At 44.4% G+C, this 18,753-nt stretch overlaps 1 protein-coding gene across 3 annotated transcripts in view; it reads left to right on the forward strand.

The window, feature by feature from the left end:
* Positions 1-18,753, forward strand: part of ASTN2 (astrotactin 2) — a 693,046-nt gene that overhangs the window by 219,615 nt on the left and 454,678 nt on the right. For all 3 annotated transcript variants that reach the window (XM_081179638.1, XM_081179639.1, XM_081179640.1), the window contains exon 3: positions 12,922-13,300. In XM_081179638.1, coding sequence (XP_081035764.1) covers positions 12,922-13,300 — 379 coding nt within the window. The remainder of the gene's footprint in view (positions 1-12,921; positions 13,301-18,753) is intronic.

Consider the following 18,753-nt stretch of genomic DNA (forward strand, 5'->3'; position numbering starts at 1 on the left):
GATGGGATAGAGAGCCCACATGCAGGTTTAGTGTCCCATGTGAAAAATAGGCTGTAGATGGTCACACAATCTAGCTCAGGGGCTGACATGTTTGCTCCTCCTTATCTATTTGGCCATATTTTTTTTTAGATGAGCAAGAGGACAAACTAAGTTGCAGAAAGGTTGTTCAAAAGACAGTACTTAAGTGCATGCAAGAGGCAGAGAGAGAACACAGACCAGAGGCACAATCTTTATTAGCATTTCTTCATCTGCAGATGCGAGGTTTGGTTTTCTTTTCTCTCTCGTTTTTTTTAAAAAATAAAAATAATTCATTTTAATGTATGTGGAATGTGCAGTGGAGCTGCATTAATTTGCACTAATGATCGAGAGATCCACTGAGATTAACTGCATTTTTGTAAATTAGCAAGGAAGCAAATAAACACTATCATCATAATTATCATTCCTCCCCCTCTTTCCTGAAAAAGCAAGCAGTGACTGTTCTGCAAACGCAATTGTTACTTATTGCTTGTGGATCTGGCACGTGTTTTGTATTTAATTATTTATGAAACTTCATTTTATGGATAACAATTATTCTGCAGCAGATTTTGATCAAATAAAGTGCTAGGGGCAGGAGAGGGGTTCAGAGGAAAGGACTGCTTGAGGTTTGGGTTGCACAATAGTGTAGCTTAGCATTAATGTACAGTATTAAGGTAATGCTTAGAAATCCTAGTTGAAAGCAGAACATCATGGAACCAAGTAGGGCATCCAGAAGTCTCTTTATGCATTTCTTTCCTGATGCAATCAGTGACTGCAAAGTTACTACTTACCTGGTATTTTCAGGCTTGCTTAACCCAAGGGCAGTGGTGCTTTTTGCCATTTTATTTATATACGTATTGCATGCCCTTCATCCTAAGGTTCCAGGGTGGGTCATGGATCATCACTTCTTTCATGACCATCCTTCTGCAAGACAAGTGGACTGCCTGATAAAAGTATGCTTCAGACATTGCATGCATGTTGTGTTCTGTACAAAAATGGTGCCTGAAGGCTGTGTACTTCCATTTTTGAGCACCTTTTCAGTGGTTCCTTAATTTTGACCACTGTTCTCTGCAAATCCAATAACCTTTGACTTGTTGCATGCAGAGCCTACCCTCGAAGGATCCTAATTTGGCCCATGAGTCTGTCTTGCCCATCCGCCACGTACCTGATATCTGACATCAAGTATGGGGCAGGTAAAGACATGACTGCAAAGGAACACTCAGTCTTAAAGTGTGCTCCTGATTGTTGTCTGGCAAACAGGGCTTGCATTCATAATCTTTTAAATATGGTACCAGATGCAATCCCCACTGGCACTTGCCATGTGGAAGCTGTGGTTTTGCACTTGGCACTGATCGCCTGATTGACACTAGCTAAAATCCTCTTTTAGGTAGTGTTCTTCCTTTGCAGCCCAGCTTGAGATCATGAAGAGAGGAAAGATTTGGGAGTGTACATAAAGTGCACTCTCAATTCTTTCCTTTTAACTTGGGTCACCTAATGCCATGGTGATGCCAGGTGACTGAAAGCTGGATGGCCCCACTCACCAGTCAAAGTGGCTCACAATGGTGGGGTAGCTGAGGATCTCACTGGCCTAAACCATTCTGTCTATTTGCCTTCCCCAACCTGGTGTTCTTCAGCCCTTTGGACTACAACTCTTGTCAGACTAGACAGTTAGCCATACTGCCCAGGGCCAATAGTACAGAACATCTGGAGGTCTCCGGCTTGAGGAAGATTGTTATAAATGCCTGCAATTTTCAGACACCCTAATGAGAGTTGTGTCTCATATGGTTCAATGAGCTTTGTACTATTAACCCATATATCAGGATTGAGAGATAGTAGGAGAACCTGGAGGAAACAACATCCCTCCTCTTGCTTTCACTGCTGCTGCTTGGTTTGCCCTCCCCCCACTCCTCTTGACTGGGAAGGGGTAGGATTATGTTTAGGCAGATGGTCTGGAAGGCTTCTTGGGATGGTGTGGGACTGATAGGGTGGAAGGAATCTGGCAATTATTATTTGGCTCAATCTTTGAACCAAGCTGGAGAAGATTGCAAGGACCTTCAAAAGCTTGTCTTTCATTTATTGTGTGGTTTTTCCTAGCTCAGGGAAACGGAACTCTGTGACAGGAAGGCAAAATATAGCCACAGCTTGAGTATGGGGATGCAGAAAGGGAACTTGGGTGAAAAGTATTGCAGGAATGCTCTCATGCTGCTCCAGCAACTCCATGTAACCCTTTGGAAATTCAGGTTAAACAGCATTCATTGGCTGAACTGGCTTTTGCTTGTTCAGGTGAGAAGGTGGCCAACGTTAGTGATTGCAGTTGATGCTGCATGACCTGGGTTAGTCAGATTCTTCATGATCAGGAAAGAACATCTCGGCAGAAAATTTATTGAAACAGCCCCTCTTGCTTGTTGTCAACTACTGAACTGCATGAGGCTTTGGCAAGAAAAGCAAAACTTTCATGAGGCCAGTGATGGTACCCCAGTGTTAATTGGGGTCTTTCTCTCCCACACACTCATGACATAACCTGGAACAGAGAGCCGATGAACCCTGAAGAAGAGTCATCCTAGTTCTTAGGATGTGACCTTCTCTGAAGGAATCTCCCCTTTCCCTCTTGTCAATGTGCAGGTGCAAAAAGGAACTGTACACAAGTGTGCATGCACCCACCCACTCACACAATTCTTAGAGCAGGGCCTCATTGACTCATGCATGTGTCCTCATGTTATTATTCTGTTGCCCTCTTTCTTTTGGTCTGGTTTCCCCTACCTCAGGTCCTCAGCTGATGGACAACAATTCTCATACTCCCTGACCACTGACCTGCTGGGTAGGAATGACAGCTTGCTGTCCAACAACTTCAGGGGACCTAAGTTCTGGGAAACCTATTCCAGGAAGGCTTACTGCTCACTCATGTATGTGACAATGAAACCGTGTTTGAAAGCAGTCTCTGTGTATTCACACCTCTCTCCCTATGACACATGCAGTTTTGATCTTGGTGGTTGGGTTCTTGACTGATGGGGGGAGAGATAGAGAGAGGGGGGGCTTTCTCCCTCCTGTCTGTTGACAAAGTAAAGGAATAGAGTAGAGGGCCAGCATGGTGTAGTGGTTAGAGTGTCAAACAAAGACCAGGGCTCAAATCCCCACCTGATAATGACTCTCACAGGGTGACAGTGGTCCAGTCACTGTCTTTCAGTCTAACCCACCTCACAAGGAGAGGATAGCCATATATGCCACCTTGTGCTTCCTTGGAGGAAAGGCAAGATCTCTACCACGATAGTGCTAGTAGCAATAATAATAGTCTCTGGATAGGTGTGGTGCTACATTAGCACACTTTCATTGTTGTGTGTGCTTTTAATCCGAGTAGTTTTTCTAGTTATTGTTCATGCTTTGTGCACAATGTGTAAAAGCAGCAAATTTTGAAAACAAAATGACAAAAAATTAAGTGATCCATTGCCCAATTGTGTGGACCAAATTAAAGAGAAATATTTGAGGTATTTCAATATTCACTCTGAATTGTACTGCCATATTATCTTGGGAGACCAAGAAGTGGAACATTTTTATTTTTTTTAAAGTACCACACTAGTTGCAATGGACCTTGCTCTTATCTGAGGGTTTTTGACATGTCAAAAGGCAAGAAGCTATGACTGGTTACCAATCATAGTTACCAAAGGCTCCCCCCCCCCATTTTTCTACAGCTTTTCATGTTTCGTGGTGTGAGCCTGGTTTCAGATCAAATCTTAAGCTAATTCAAGTAAGCACTTAGTGGAACGTGGTAGTGCATATTTTAGTCAAACAAAATATCTGCTTGACAGAATTGCTGTTCTCTCTCTCTCTCTCCCTCCCTCTCCCCTTCCTTGGAACACTAAATGAAAATCAGCTTTGAGATGAAACTATACAGAAATTGAACATTCTTCACTGTGATTATTTTTTATGCACAGGAAGTCACATACTTTAAAGTTAGAGTTCCCACAGCAATTGTAACTCTGCCCTCTTGTGCATATTCTATATCTTTGGAGTACTTGTATCTGCTATTAAAAGTATGCCCTTTGTGTATATGGTTGGTATAGTACCTAATAAAGACATACATAATATACGCTTTGCAAAAGGAGGCTGACTTCTTAAAATACCTGGCAGAGAGATAACCCTTTTGTTAAACAGCACTATGAATCCCATTTCATCTCTAGGTTTAAGAAGGAAGCACGCCCCAAAGGATATTGAATCATAGAATTTTAACAGTTCCCAAAGGTCATCTGGTCTAGCCACCTGTATTGCAGCAATCTCAACTAGATCATACATGACAGATGGCCATCCAACCTCTGCTGTAAAACCTCCAATGAGGGTGAGTTCAGCACCTTTCATGGAAGTCTGTTCCATTGTCAAACAGTTCTTACTGTCAGAAAGTTCTTTCTAATATTTAGTCAGAATCTCTTTTCTTGTAACTATTCCTCTAAAGACCTGGTTTACAAACCCTTGATCATCTTGGCTGCCTTCCTTGCTTGCCTTCCAGCTTGTCAATATCCTTCTTCAATTGTGGCACCTAGAACTAGACACAATATTCCAGGTGTGGTCTGGCCAAGGAAGAATAGAGTGGGATTATTACTTCCTTTGATCTGGACACTTCCTTTCCTTTCCTTTCCCTTCTTCTCTTGCTGCTGCATCACACTGTTGCCTCATGTTGAGCTAAATTAGTGTGGTAAGTAGACAAAGCAGAGGTCAAAGGCGCAGCAGGTTCAAGGCATGACTAGGCACCTAAAATGTTGTTTCAATGGTTGACATACAGGTGATGTTTCCTCTGGAGGTGGAGACCCACCAGCAGAGCCATAGGTACGGGGTGGTGAGGAAGGACCCCACCAGGAGAGCAGACGGGGGGGGGGAATCAGTCTCCCGGTGGCGCAGCACTGTCTCCTGCTCTGCGGAGCGGGCCAGAAGCTCCCAGTGCTCGCGTTGGATCTGCACCTGCAGCTGCCGGCTCTTGTTGCCCAACGACATGTAGCCCAGGAACTCCTGGCTCTTGGTGCGCAGCTTCTGCGCCTCCCGCTCCAGGAGCTTGTGCTGCACCCACAGCTGTGCCCATCGCCTGTGCAGCCGCCCCAGCTTCCAGCAAATGCGCTCCAGCTCCCCTTGCAGCAGCGAGGTGCCTTTCTTCAGCGGGCAACTCCCATCGTCCTTGGCACCACTCCCACCGCTGCACGTCCTGTCCCGGTTGGCTGCATCTGCACCCTCATCTTCCCCCAGCGCTTACGAGGCATCCTGAGCCCTGGAGGAGGAAGGAGAAGAAGGATGCTGGAGGTCAGCCAAGAGCACAGCAGCTGCCCTCCAGATCCTGACTGACCAAGGGGCCCTGGGAAGCAGAGGAAGATCCGCTGCCTCTGCTCCATGCACAGAGCTCCCCACTGTTAAGCCATCAAACCAGGGGGCACTGGCCACTCAGAGGAATCAAGAGGGGCCAGAAAGCTGCCAGTGACCCCCTTTCAAAGGCGGAAGAAAATCTTCCTCAGCCAAGTTAGGAACCAAATGTTTGAGCGGCCTTTTACGCACGCTCCTGGTGGGCTTGGGGGGTGGGGTGGAGGAGGGCTCTCCAGGGTGCAGGGGAGTCGAAAAGGGGCGGCCCCTTGGCAAGAAGGGGTCTACTTGCTGGCTGCGCTGGAGGGTCCTTTGGGGTGCCCGAAAACCTTTTATTAAGAAATAAGAAATTAAATATTGGATTTTCTTTGAAAGAATTCATCACAAGGTGAAGTGCGTGAGGAATTGAATGGGTGGTGGTGGGGTTTAGGAGAGGTGGAAAGAAGAGCTACTTTGTCCTTGGCTAAGGGGCGCAATCTGAACGGTTCTGCCAGGGGCGCAAGATCACCTAGCCACGGCTGTGTCCACCAGCAGGAACTGAGGAGAGGGGAGGCTCCCGTGGCATGAGAGGTGGGGATGTGGGCTGAGCTGGCTGAATAGCTGACAGCTCACTTGGTCCCTCCCTGGAATCATCGGCCTCTAACTCCCCCCCCCCATCCTTCATCTTCATCTGATCAGTCATCTTCATCTGAGCAGCGGGTAAGCCCCACCCGGCATAATCAATCACATGACACAGTGCACACAAACCATTTGAATGGCAATGGCCATCAACTGGGGTTGGGGTAACCCCCCTCAAATATTTTATGAAGTTGGTTCCTATGAATCCCTCCAATATGTCACAACAAACCATGGTTTAACCCTGGGTAGTGCAGTGGGTGGTAGCAGCAGGACCAGAGGAGAAGCATTGTAACCACAATCTTCATTCCAAAAACTTACTTTATTGCTCTGTCATCCCATGGTTTGGCTGTTATCTGAGAATCTCTGTGTGGAATTATGTAAAGCACCAGCCATGCCTGGACATCACACTGGTAATAAATAATCTTTAGGGAAACTAGCCTATGTATGAGTTGCACCATGGGCGTAGCTACGATTAATGGGGGGCGGGGTGGGCAGAACCAAGTTATCTGCAATGCAATTGGTCAGTTAGTTAAGTGTTTTTATTGATTTACTTGATGGGGGTACAGCTGCCCCCCCATCCATTGGTTATGTCCTTGAGCTGCACACTTGTGCATGCAGTTTAAGCAGCTCTCATTTCACCCCTCCTTTCCTAGTGTGGGGAAACAACTCAGGCAGCAGCTTGCTTAGTGTTATTTACAAGCCAGTGTTCATTTTCGGTTTCTCTCAAAACAAACCACAAACAGAAGGCATGGCTTGGCTTCCCACTTGTGGTTTGCTTTGGAGAAACCAAATACAAGCACCAGTTTGCATGCAGTGGTAAACCAGCCATTCTGTGAGTTACTTTCTCTGCTTGGGTAGGGACTGCTTGACCTGAATGCAGCTCATATACAAGCTAATATTCTTAACAACAGTTTGTGACCAGCATTACCTGCCTAGCAGTCCACTGTGTCCGCTTGAGGACTTGAAGTGAGGATTATGGATGGAGAATGTTTTTTGGTAGATAAGGGGAATTCTTAAGAGAAACAGGCCTGGGGTTTGTTACACCAGACATTCATCACCTCTGTTTAGCATTTCAGCAGCTAGTGGTGGTGAGGAGGATTTCTTTCCTTCTCTTTTCCTTCCAGGGCTTATAGAACTGAGGCACTTTAGGATTACAGAGGCTTCAGAAATGACAGGAATGCAATGAAGATGGTGATGAATGACAGTCCATGGAGAGGGGAGGAGGAGGTATCCACAAGGATTTCACTGAGATTGGCAGTAGCAAGTCCCCTATTTATCATCATTAATGACCTGCAAAGAAGAATAAACAACACATTATATTTCGTAGCATGTTACACAGGGAGGTGCTCTTGGGAGGAAGACAGCAAAAAAGCAGCAAAAAAAATGTATTCACTCAATATTGTGGGGCATCAATGTAGACCTGGAGCTTAAAAATATTTTCCCATATTAATTAGCTAACAAGAATGCTCTAAATTAATAATAAAGAGCATCAACAACTGAAAGATCAGAGCATTCAGCAAAATGGACCTCATTTTAGCAGAACCTGCCTCTATGGGAAGACAGCTCTTAAGTTCATTTCAGAAGATCAAACTTTTCCATTTATTGCTGTGTCATGCTCATGGAAAACATTTAGCTCATACTGCTCCAGTTCGTGCTTGGCAAGCCGAGAACAAGCCATGGTTGTAGGTCATGGTTTGATTGGAATGAAACAGGCCACAATACAGGTTTTGACTTGATGCGAAGCAAAGGCTTATCTTAGGGTAGTACATCAGCAGCAAGACTAGCAGTCACAGTTTTGCTTTCTTTACCTATAAACTGTTTCCTCCAGGAGAATCGGCAGCTGTATCAAACAACCCTCTTGCGCCCCCAAAGGAATATCTGCACCTGGGTGTCAGTTGTCCAAAACATCTAGGTTCTAAGTGGAGTCAGTCCCCCCTCTCCCCATGACTGTTGAATGCTAGTGTGTAGTAAGAACACTGTATGGGCAATGGGAATTTGAGGATGAAGAGAAATGGGCATTGGTTTGACATTAAACATTGAACAGCCGGTCTCATTCTCCCCCACCCCTAGGTTAGGTAGCAGTAATTATCCCGCTTGCCCTTTTCATTATATGTCCCTTATCCCTAAAAATAAAACAAAATATGAAAATGAAAAACAAAGGGGAATCAAACAAAATCACTTCTGCCTCAATGCAGTTGTGAGCAAATGTGCTGAATGAGCTTTTTACTAAGCAAGCAAGCAAACAAACAAACAAACAGTTGTTCAGGTTGCAGAAATCACTCCAGTCCCACAATTGTTGTCTTTGGTTGCAGAACTCAAAATCTTTTAATCTGTCTCTGTTTAATGCCATAAACATGTGCATACTGACAATGGACTGTGAGAAACATGGATTTGTGCTCTGCTTACCTTGGGACAAGGTTCTAGGTACTCTTTAAGAGGCCCAATCTGCATTCTAGATACTCTTCTGAGAGCTCCATGCTTTGTCCTTCTCTGCCAGTGCTTGTGTGGTTTGGGGACACCACGGAAGTATGGCAAAAAGGCTATCTATTATGCAAGAGAATATGCATGTTCACAGCTCGGAGGATTAAAGGCCTGTGTTCTTATCACTGCAGAACAGAGTATTATAAATCCTGTCTTAGAATACTAAATCCCCCCTGGATGTAGCCATTGTTTGGGAATATGGGGTGAGGGGGGAGCTTGGAGACAGAAATAATCAGTTTGGAATGACACATTGTCAAATAAAACATTTCACATATTATCCCTTTTCCTTCCCCTTTTCTCTATCTGGTGCTTTTGGTTGGACAATTCATCATGAAAAATAGATTAAAACAAGCCCTTTCTGAATCCCTCCGAAGTTTGACTTTTCAGAAAGATCTTTCTTCTCTCTGTGCATTTCATGTTTAAACACTGGGCTGCTGGTGTAGGGGTCACTGACAGAAAATAAGCAGCTGAAAATGGGCAGTGTCTGTAAATGAAGGCTCTAATTCTTCTTTCTGGGGCTTGTTAACTTGTTTATCCTTTGCAGGGATGTGGAAACTTAACCTCTGCTCCGTTTGAAATCAGCTCAGGAATTATGGGCTTTCTTGACAGGTTTCTGAAGGAAAAGTATGTCTCTGTTCTTGAAGTTCTTTCTCAACTTCCAATATTGACTGAGCTTTAATGATACTTTGAAACTTTTGTTGAAAAGAGTGAATCATGCACTGAAAATTTAGGTTTGTGCAATTAGTTTAAAGTACTCTTGCCCTAGTGCACTAATGCTGTGAACACACTCACGTTCACTCTGCCTCTGTCCTCCCACCACTGCTTTGGGAAGAGGTGTACACATCATCACAATCCATATCTATCCTGTAATTGTCCTCTCATTTTTAAATTACGGTAGATACTGCATTTTGATGTGCTTTCACCCTAACCAGCTTCAATCCAAATTGAGAAAATAATGACCCCTCTGTGCTTTAAGCCAATAATGTGCACACAGCCCAAATCCACTAAAAGATAAAAGAAAATGACTTTTGCGTTCCAAAATGCCAGGAAGATGTACTGAAACTTGTGGGGTTATTGAATTATTAACGGGGAGATGTGCAACCACCCCACAAGTAAATGAGGACTAATGCTCCTTGCAGTACACTGTTCTTCCAAACAAATCAGAAGAAATGCTCAATGAAGACTGGATATAATCTAGCCTGCATGTAAGCAAATTGGAATGATTGCTGAATAAACAGGTCATGTGCAGAAGCCCTAAGTTTTGATTTCACTTTGTTGTCAAAAAGCACCAACTTTAATTACTTTCCCTTGGTATAAGTTACCTCAGTTGGTTAGAGTGTGGTGCTGATAACACCAAGGTTACAGGTTTGATATCCATATAGGAGAGCTGCCTATTCCTTCATTGCAGGGGTTGGACTAGATGATCCTCAGGGTCCCTTCCAATTCTATGATTCTAATAGGGTTCATGTTTTGTAACCTTGTCTTGTTTAACTGTTATTTCTGTTATTAACTGTTTTGGTCACTACTTTCCATGCATTCATATACTTGTTTGTTTGTCTGTACAGTGGTGCCTCGCAAGACGAAATTAATTCGTTCTGCAAGTTTTTTCGTCTTGCGAATTTTTCGTCTTGCGAAGCACAGTTTCCCATAGGAATGCATTGAAACGGTTTCCCATAGGAATGCATTAACGGTTTTAAGAAAAAGGAAACAAACTTGCAAGACGTTTTCGTCTTGCGAAGCAAGCCCATAGGGAAATTCGTCTTGCGAAGCAGCTCAAAAAACGAAAAACTCTTTCGTCTTGCGAGGCATTCGTCTTGCGAGGTACCACTGTATTTGTTCAACAGTGATCTATAATGGTATATATTCATAATGTCACCAGATCCTGTTTGATCACATTGTATTTTGCAGAATCTTGTATAACCTTTTTTGAAAATTATAGATGGGGTGCTAGGGGAGGGGCAGTATCTCTGGTGGGGGACATGATGTTCTCCTTCTGGGTAGTTCATCCACCACTGGTCCCATCTCCTGCACTCAGCTCTCATCTGTGGCTCCTGGAAGCTGTCAGCATGTGACAGCGGCCACACCCTGGGAACAGCTTTGTCTTACTGGCTAAACCAGGTGTGGGTGGCCAATGGGTCTCAAACCCTCAGTGAGTTAGAGACATGTCCTGCATGTGAAGGCAGGCTCCAGCAGACTGAGCAGATGAGACCAATAGTGGGTCCAGCAGTCAAAAACGCAGATTCTACACAAGATGAGGGTAGGAAAATGGGAAGGTAGCCCATCTAGGAGAAGGAAAACTCTCAAAGGCTTTGGGAATAAACCCTGAGGAAAAATCTGTAGCCATTGCCTTGTCGAACATCTTCGGGAGAAGAAAAGCCTAAGGAGTAAAGCTTACACAAATCCAGAGTGGAGTCCCTAAGGTGGTTGGATGGTGTTTTGTATGCCTCCTTCCAGCAACTCCTGCAGCCAAGCCAAATGTATTGCTTTCCTTTCCTTTGGACCACAAGGGCGTCTTGTCGCCTGGGCAGGCCAGGACCTCCATACACACTTCCCAGGCTTGCGCCCCAGAGATGTCACTTTGGTGCTGCAAATGCAGCAAAAGCAATTTTGGGGGGGCAGTTACAAGTTATAAGCTCAACCTGGGTGGTAAGGTATGAGTGCTACGGGTTGCCTCCATTGATGGGAGAGATGATTGTGACTCACTGGTCAGCTACTGCCTGCCTTAAGCTGGGCAGCCCTGGTCAATAAAGTGCTGACCCACCATGGTCCACCTGCTTCTGTGGGTGCTTGGAGCAGGCTGAACTTCTGCACCATGCAAGAAATATCTATCATCTATCTTTCTATCTATCTATCATCTATCTATCTATCTAGCATCTATCTATCTATCTATCTATCTATCTATCTATCTATCTATCTATCTATATCTATCTATCATCTATCTATCTATCTATCTATATCTATCTATCATCTATCTATATCTATCTATCTATCATCTATCTATCAATCTATCATCCATCTATCTATCATCTATCTATATCTATCATCTATCTATCTATCTATCTATCTATCTATCTATCTATCTCTATCTATCTATCATCTATCTATCTATCTATCTATCTATCATCTATCATCTATCATCTATCATCTATCATCTATTATCATCTATCTATCTATCTATTATCTATCTATCTATCTATCTATCTATCTATCTATCTATATCTATCACAAACTTTTCATTCAGCTTCCAAGTACACCTCAGGTAGGCATACATATATTTGAGCCAATGAGAAATACTTTATTATTGGAAATGTTGCTCAGTTTAGTATAATACACCCTAGCATTTTGAACTGACCAAATCCATATGCTAAACCAAAGGATTTCAAACATTAGCATCCTTGCTACTTATTGTATTCCTTATGTCCAGAGCTGACCCTGCTACATGGTGTGCAGAAGGGAAGGGTTACAATAAGCAGTGGTGATTCACAACTGTGACAAATTTGCTCTGTTCCGGGTAGAAATCTAAGCTTGCCTTTTGTATAGCAAATGCTTGGTCTGACACCCTAAGCCCCTCTGCAACAGATACCACATTAGCTGGGTTTTCCCCCTTCCGCGGCAATACACAGGAAACAATATGATTCAGGGATGAGTCTTAGGCATATATGTTAGGTAACCAGTGACATAGAGTGGGGGTTGGGAGGGGCATTGCCCCAGGCACATTTTTTGAGGGGGCACAACCCAATACAGTTCCGTCATCAAGGGAAGCGTGCCCAGGCCTGGGCTTTGGGGCTGGAGCGGCGGTGGCAGCAGCTGCTTCCCTTTAGGGTCACCCTTGGGCCAGCTGAGAGGAAGGGGGAGGGGTCAAGCCTGACCTGAAGGCAGAAGCTTCAGAGGGGCGGTGGCAGCAATAAGCCGCAACTTGCTCCAGGGGCATTGCTGTGGGCAATCACAGCATCGGAGAGGGTTGCCGCCATTGCCTCAAACAACAACAAGTTTCATTAACAAAAAGAAGTTTGTGAAAGAGAGTCGGGCCAGGAGATGTGTTCTTTCATATAGAAGTTAACTTATCACTTAAACTAAATATAAGGATGCAACAGGCTTAAGCACAGTAGTATATTCACAGCTTTTCTTAAGCTTCCTTTGCTACAACTCCCATCAGTCTAAGCAAGCATGGCCAGTGGCCAGAGTTGTAGTCCAGCAACTTCTGGGCAGGTGAACCCTGGCTCGTGGGTTAGTCCTACTCAGAGTAGACCAACTGAAATAGATAGGCACGTCTACATTAGATCCATTAATTTCAGTGCGGGTTTCTAATGTACCATGTCTGCCTGAAGGAATTTCTGTATAGCACCTAGCAATTTAGACACTGGAAAAATAATGTTTTCTTAATAAGACTGATTTTTAAAATTTGGGTTTAAATGGTGTTGGAGAGTGAGGGTGTTGAACAGCTACAGAGTTTTTCTCTCTCTTTCCATTTAGGGAGGCCTGATTGCTCTCCTGTTGCTGCTGCTGGTGTTCACCGTTGCCTTGTATGCCCAGCGCCGTTGGTACAAGCAGCGCAGGATCCCGCAGAAGAGCGCCAGCACAGAGGCCACCCATGAGATCCATTACATCCCTTCGGTGCTGCTGGGCTCGCAGGGAAGGGACAGCTTCCGGAACTCACGCTTACAAGCCCACACCTCGGTCATTGGCATGCCCATCCGCGAGACCCCCATCCTGGATGACTACGACTACGAGGAGGAGGAGAACCCCCTGCGGCCTGAACATGGCTGCCAGGAGGACGAGTTTGCAAGCCAGATGATGCAGCCGCTGGACAGCTTGGGCAGGAGCGGGGAGAAGCCTGACTATGAAAAGAAAGGTTTGTTTCTTCCATCCCCCTCTCCCCCACACTTTCCCTTTGCCAGAGGCAGCCATCTTTGGAATGTGCTGAAGGGGTCATTAAAAAGTGATGGATGAGAAGGGCAGCAGCCATGCTGGGTGTTTGTTCTTCCCTTGCCCAGAGCTGCGATGTGTAAACACAAGGGGCTGCTGCACTTCAAATGAGTGTTGAGTTTCTAGGAGCAGTTTGCTTGCATGCAAATACAGGTCACAGGCATACTGCCTTGTGATGCTGCTGACAGGTGCTTTGAATGATAAAAACATTAATCAATTCGTCTGCATGCGCATGCGCGCGTGTACGCACACACACACACAGTAAGTTAATCATTGCCTTCCATTGAGGAACCTGGGGGTTGTGTGCAGTTCATCTCTGTAGGGACTTGCCATAAGACACGATGCAGCCTAGTACTTCTTGTGTGGTGGATATTAGATAAGATAGGAGGACTTGTCACCTGAGAAGTTTGCATATCCTTTTTGCTGGATGGAAACTTTCTGGAAACAAATGAAGTACAGCATCTTTCAGTGTAATACTTTGCAGGCCCCTCACCTGGAGCTTTTAATCTTCAAAGCACTCCTTGAAGGAGGGGATTGTCATCTTTTGTAATAGCATAGAAAGGCAGTAAGGGAGATGGGTCATATTTCTAAATTCATGATTGAATGCTCAGGTGGATTGTGAAAGGTATTCTGCTAAGTCTCCATAGCCTTTCTTTCATTCCTGAGGGTCCCATGCTGATAAATGATTCCTGGCTTGTGCTCTTATTTAAATGCACATTGTTCCCACCACCCACTTTGTCACTGGATAAAGGCCACACTTAAATAACATGACGTATTACAAACCGAAATTTTCCATTGGGTATGGAAAATATAAAACAATAGAGCAGCAAATGGAACTGGAAAGAGCCGTAGGAGCATAGGAAGTGTTCTTATACTAGCTTAGGCTATTTGCCAATCTATTATGGGATTGTCTGACTCACAGTGGCTGTCTTGAGGTCTTCGACAGAGAGAGGTGTTTCATCTCACCTGAAGTACGTGAGCAGAAGCAGTGACTCTGTCCTTTTGGCCCTGACATTGTCCATTGTTACCTGCTATGCTCATGGATCTGGAGCTACAGGAAGAGGGGAGAGTCATTCTCTCTCTCTCTCTCTCTCTCTCTCTCTCTCTCTCTCTCTCTCTCTCTCACACACACACACACACACACACACACACACACACTCTTGGAGAGCAGTTGTCCTCTTAGATAGACATATGTAGACAGATGTATATAACTGCATTCTTCGTTCAATAGCACAAGGACTCTTGAACTAGCGGGTGGGTGAATTTCAGTATTGTGCATCAAGAATCCAGCTAGCAAAACCTTGTTGTGCAGCGGATTGCACAATCTATTGTGCAACAAAGATACCAGCAACTTGCTTGTGTATTCTCTTGTACAATGTTTCATAAGTGGAAAACATTTTGTCAGTGGAACAATTATGCCGCTATGTAACTTTAACTTAGTGCTGCATTGGATACAACCCTATAACAATAAGCTTTCTTTTTCCTCCCTCCCTTCTCATCTTTCCCCCCCTCATGTTTTAGTTTGTAAACCTGAGGACAGTGGGTAACTGGTTTTGTAAGCTACTCTGGGAGCCTGCTAAAGAACAGGATATAAATGCTTTAAATAAATGAATAAAAGTGGGTAGCAACACAACTTTTATATCCCTTCTTAATTTTCAGAGTTCTTCACAATTGTTGTTGTGCTGAGTACCTTTTGCGAGTGGCTGCTTTTATTCCCCTTTTTAAGAAAGGGATACTGAAAGACCAAGAGTGATTCTGTGTAAGACAAGAGTGGAGCTCTCAGAACCTCATATCATCCATTACATTTCACCATGCAGCCTTAAGCAAGCCAGCATCTGTTCATCTGTAAAATGCTTGTGATATGTTTGATTTCATTTTTGCATTTGAACAAGTAATGTGTTTAATTGCTGTGTGAATTAAATGTACAGTGCAAATTACAAATCCAAGTATAATTACTTTAAACCACGCACAACAAAACAAAAACCTTATTTTACATTAAAAAAATTCTCATTAAAATAAGATTATGTTTTAAAACACAATGGATACACAGTTCATGGTGCACATGCTTGAGGCATGATGGAACTGCAGAGAGGACGTGCAGTGCTGAAGAGTTGAGTAGAAACATTTCCCCCCCTCTCTTTATGCCTTTTCTACCTCCACATCTTGCCCCCACCTCTGCTTCTACCTGCTTATGCAGCCACCTGCGCTGCAAGTGGGAAGCCAGCCTCAGTGTGAGAACCACATCAGCAAAATAATTAAAATCCCCTGCAGCCTTGAATTTATTGTTTCCCCTTTTTTAATGGTAGAAGGATACTCACTATATTAAAAACCTATGGAGTGGATTAAACCTCTGCAGAAATCTGATTTCTTGCTTGGATCCCTTAAAATATGATCTCTGCAGGCCTTCCACTAAAGCTAACGTGTGCTTCACAGCAGTGATCGAAGGTAGGAGAAGTCCTCCACAATTATTAACATAATCACATATTTCAGAGCAAGCGTCTGATTTCTAGACCAGTCTCCCCAACCTGGTGCCCTTTGGGTGTTATTGGTGTTGTTCGGCTCTAACTCTCACCATCCTTGACCCTAGGCCATGCTGGCTAAGGAGGATGGAAGCTTCGAGTCCAACCCAGTTTTCCGTAGACTTCTCTATAGACACTCAAGCACAGTGCTATTTTTCTAAAAAAAGAGGTGCCAGAACTCACTATGAACACCTCCCTTGTTCTCTTAGAATGGCAATGGTGCCTTATCTGAGAAATGCCAGAATAGAGTTCAAGCAAGTTCTGACTGGGAAAAAAAAGCCCTGCTCAAGCATGTCAATCATTTCCATCTCTTCACTAAGTTTTCTTAAAAAGGGAATCTCCTTGCCTTTCTTACTGCTGGTTCCAACAGTATGGTCTAGGGGTGGAGAACCTTCTTCAGTCTGAAGACTGCACTCTCATCTTGGAGCCTTCCGAGGGCCATATGTCAGTCATGACTAGGGCCAGAGGCAAAAGCTGGTGGAGCAACATATGCATATCTTACCTTCATACAGTAGGCTAGTTTCTACAGTCACACACCCCTCTCTATCCTCTATCTAAGCAAGCAAGAAGCACTGCAGACCCAGGTGTAGTGAAGCTGTGGGAGGGGGTACAGGCGGTGAGCAAAGATCATGAGACACGTGAATGAATTGCAATTAGGCTTTATTGAGTACAGATGCATAGGTTTGGCATAGGCATGGGGCTTGCATCCCTTGATCAACCAGACTGCTTGCTGGTTAATATGCTGTCTTTTCACAGAAAAGGGGGTTGACGGATGTTGGGGGTCACCCTCAACGTAAACTTCTGCTGTTCAGACACTGGTAGTCTGTCAACTAGGGTCTATCAGCCCCTGATTTGGGCTTCTGGAGAGGAAGTGTCACCCTCCAAGGGAATCTCTTGATGGGAGAAGGCAGGGGGGCCATTTCCCCTCTGCTCCCTACTAAGTATTCAGCCCAATGCATCTTCCACCACTAGACTTGGTGCTCTTGCCAACTCATTGTCAAACCTAGAACCCCTGAAACCAATCAATGAGCTTAAACACCTGTTACCCTGGTGCTCACAGCTGCATGCAATCCTGCCTATTCAAGGCTCCGATCTTGTGTGAAATCCTGGGGTGCTGTATTACCAAAGCACCATGAGCCTGCACGTTCCAGTGGACCCCCTGGTTAACTTTCCTATGGGCCCCATCAACTTGAGTGGGGTCTCTGCCTCCCCTCCACCTTCCTTTTGATCAGATTTCACCATATGCTAGTCATTTAAGAACAGTTGAGTTACATGGCATTCAGAAACCAAAGAGGAGCTTACATAGTACCCTTCTCATCAACTGCTCCCCTCCTCTTAACCTGAAGTGAAATTCATTCTGGCAGAAAATGACTATTAGCTCTTGCTGTTTGGAGAGCAGGATCTGGGGAGCTGGCCCAGGCTGGCTTGACCTCCTGACCCTTTTATTCCGTGCGTCTTCTACATGCCCACGCTCTGTGCATTGTGTTTAGAGGAAGGCTCACACAAGTGATAAGAATATGTGTTTTTCTTCCTTGCGCCAAACAGAAAATGCTTTCCCCAGAGTGTTTTGGCTAATGCACATTTGATTGCCTGCATTTTTAGTTGTTGTCTCTTGAAAGCAGCAACACCCATCTCTGCTTATTGAAATGTCATTAGAAAAGCATTTAATATTGTTAACCTGCAACATAGCAATAAAATTCCTCTGAAGAAACAAAAACAAGGCATTAAAATTTTAACTAGTAAGCGAGTGCACGGTAGCAGGGAGCAATTTTATTCTATGTTCTCTCTCTCTCTGTCCCCACCCCCTTACAAAGCATTAGCTTTAATCTTTAAACACCCTGCCATGGATCGGGCCTTGGGTGGGTCTCCTCTCCAATGCTTCCTGCTGTGCTTTTAGGTCTGCCAGGGAGACCGTGTTGATATATCTCATCGTGTAAGCAGTGTTGGGGTCATGCATGGCTGAGAACCAAGGTAAAAAAAGAAATCTGTATGAATAAAACAAAACGATAGAGGTAGCTGGGAGAGAAACAGTCAAGAAAGCAACAAGCTGCTTCAATGTGGAACAATTCCCCAGGGATGGTCTTGTCTTCTATCTGCATTCATCCCCTGAACCCTCTGCACTACTGATAAAAGGAATCGTGATGCTTCGCCAAGAGAAGCAGACATGTGTTCTCAGTGCCACACTCCAGTGAGATATTGGGGGGGGGGGGTCAGAATATTGAGCGTATGTGCCCGTCCTGTTTAAGTAGTAATGGTGTGTGTCAACACCAAAGTTAGATACGCCTTTAAATACAAGGAGCCGTTTATTTTAGCTGACCTTTATAGCCAAGTCAAAATTTAGGCTGCAATATCAGTCTGCATGTTCATTCAAAGGTGAATCCTGTTGTGTTCAGTGGAGTTTACTCCCACTCTTGGTGTCTGACCTGCCACTAAGGCACTGTGGAGAATCAAGGAAAACTCCTTGCTCCCTGCTCTTGATTTAAAGCTGGGGTGGTGGTGGTGGTGGTAGGAGCCCATTTTGGTAGCATGGGAGCTCACCTTACTTTTTCAAGGCCAGAGGAAAAAGCGGTGGGTCAAGTAGTAGGTGTACTGCCAAAACAGTCAACTTAGCTTTCCTCTTCTGCTTGGCTCTAGAAAGGAAGGGGGTGAGAATTTGATTGACTGGTTGATTGGTTTTGTTTATTTATATGCCACTTTTCCACAGTGAGCTGTGCCCAAAGCAGCTTTCAACAAGCACCCACTTATTAAATTGAGTGTGTTGAAGAAATTGTTTTATGAAACATATTAATAAATTCAAGTAGGACAAAAAAAAAGAATTAATTCAGCTTTGAAAAAGAAGTAACTTAGACTTATGTGCAGA

Source organism: Podarcis bocagei, assembly GCF_964188305.1.
Source record: "Podarcis bocagei genome assembly, chromosome: Z".
Classification (NCBI taxonomy): Eukaryota; Metazoa; Chordata; class Lepidosauria; order Squamata; family Lacertidae; genus Podarcis; species Podarcis bocagei.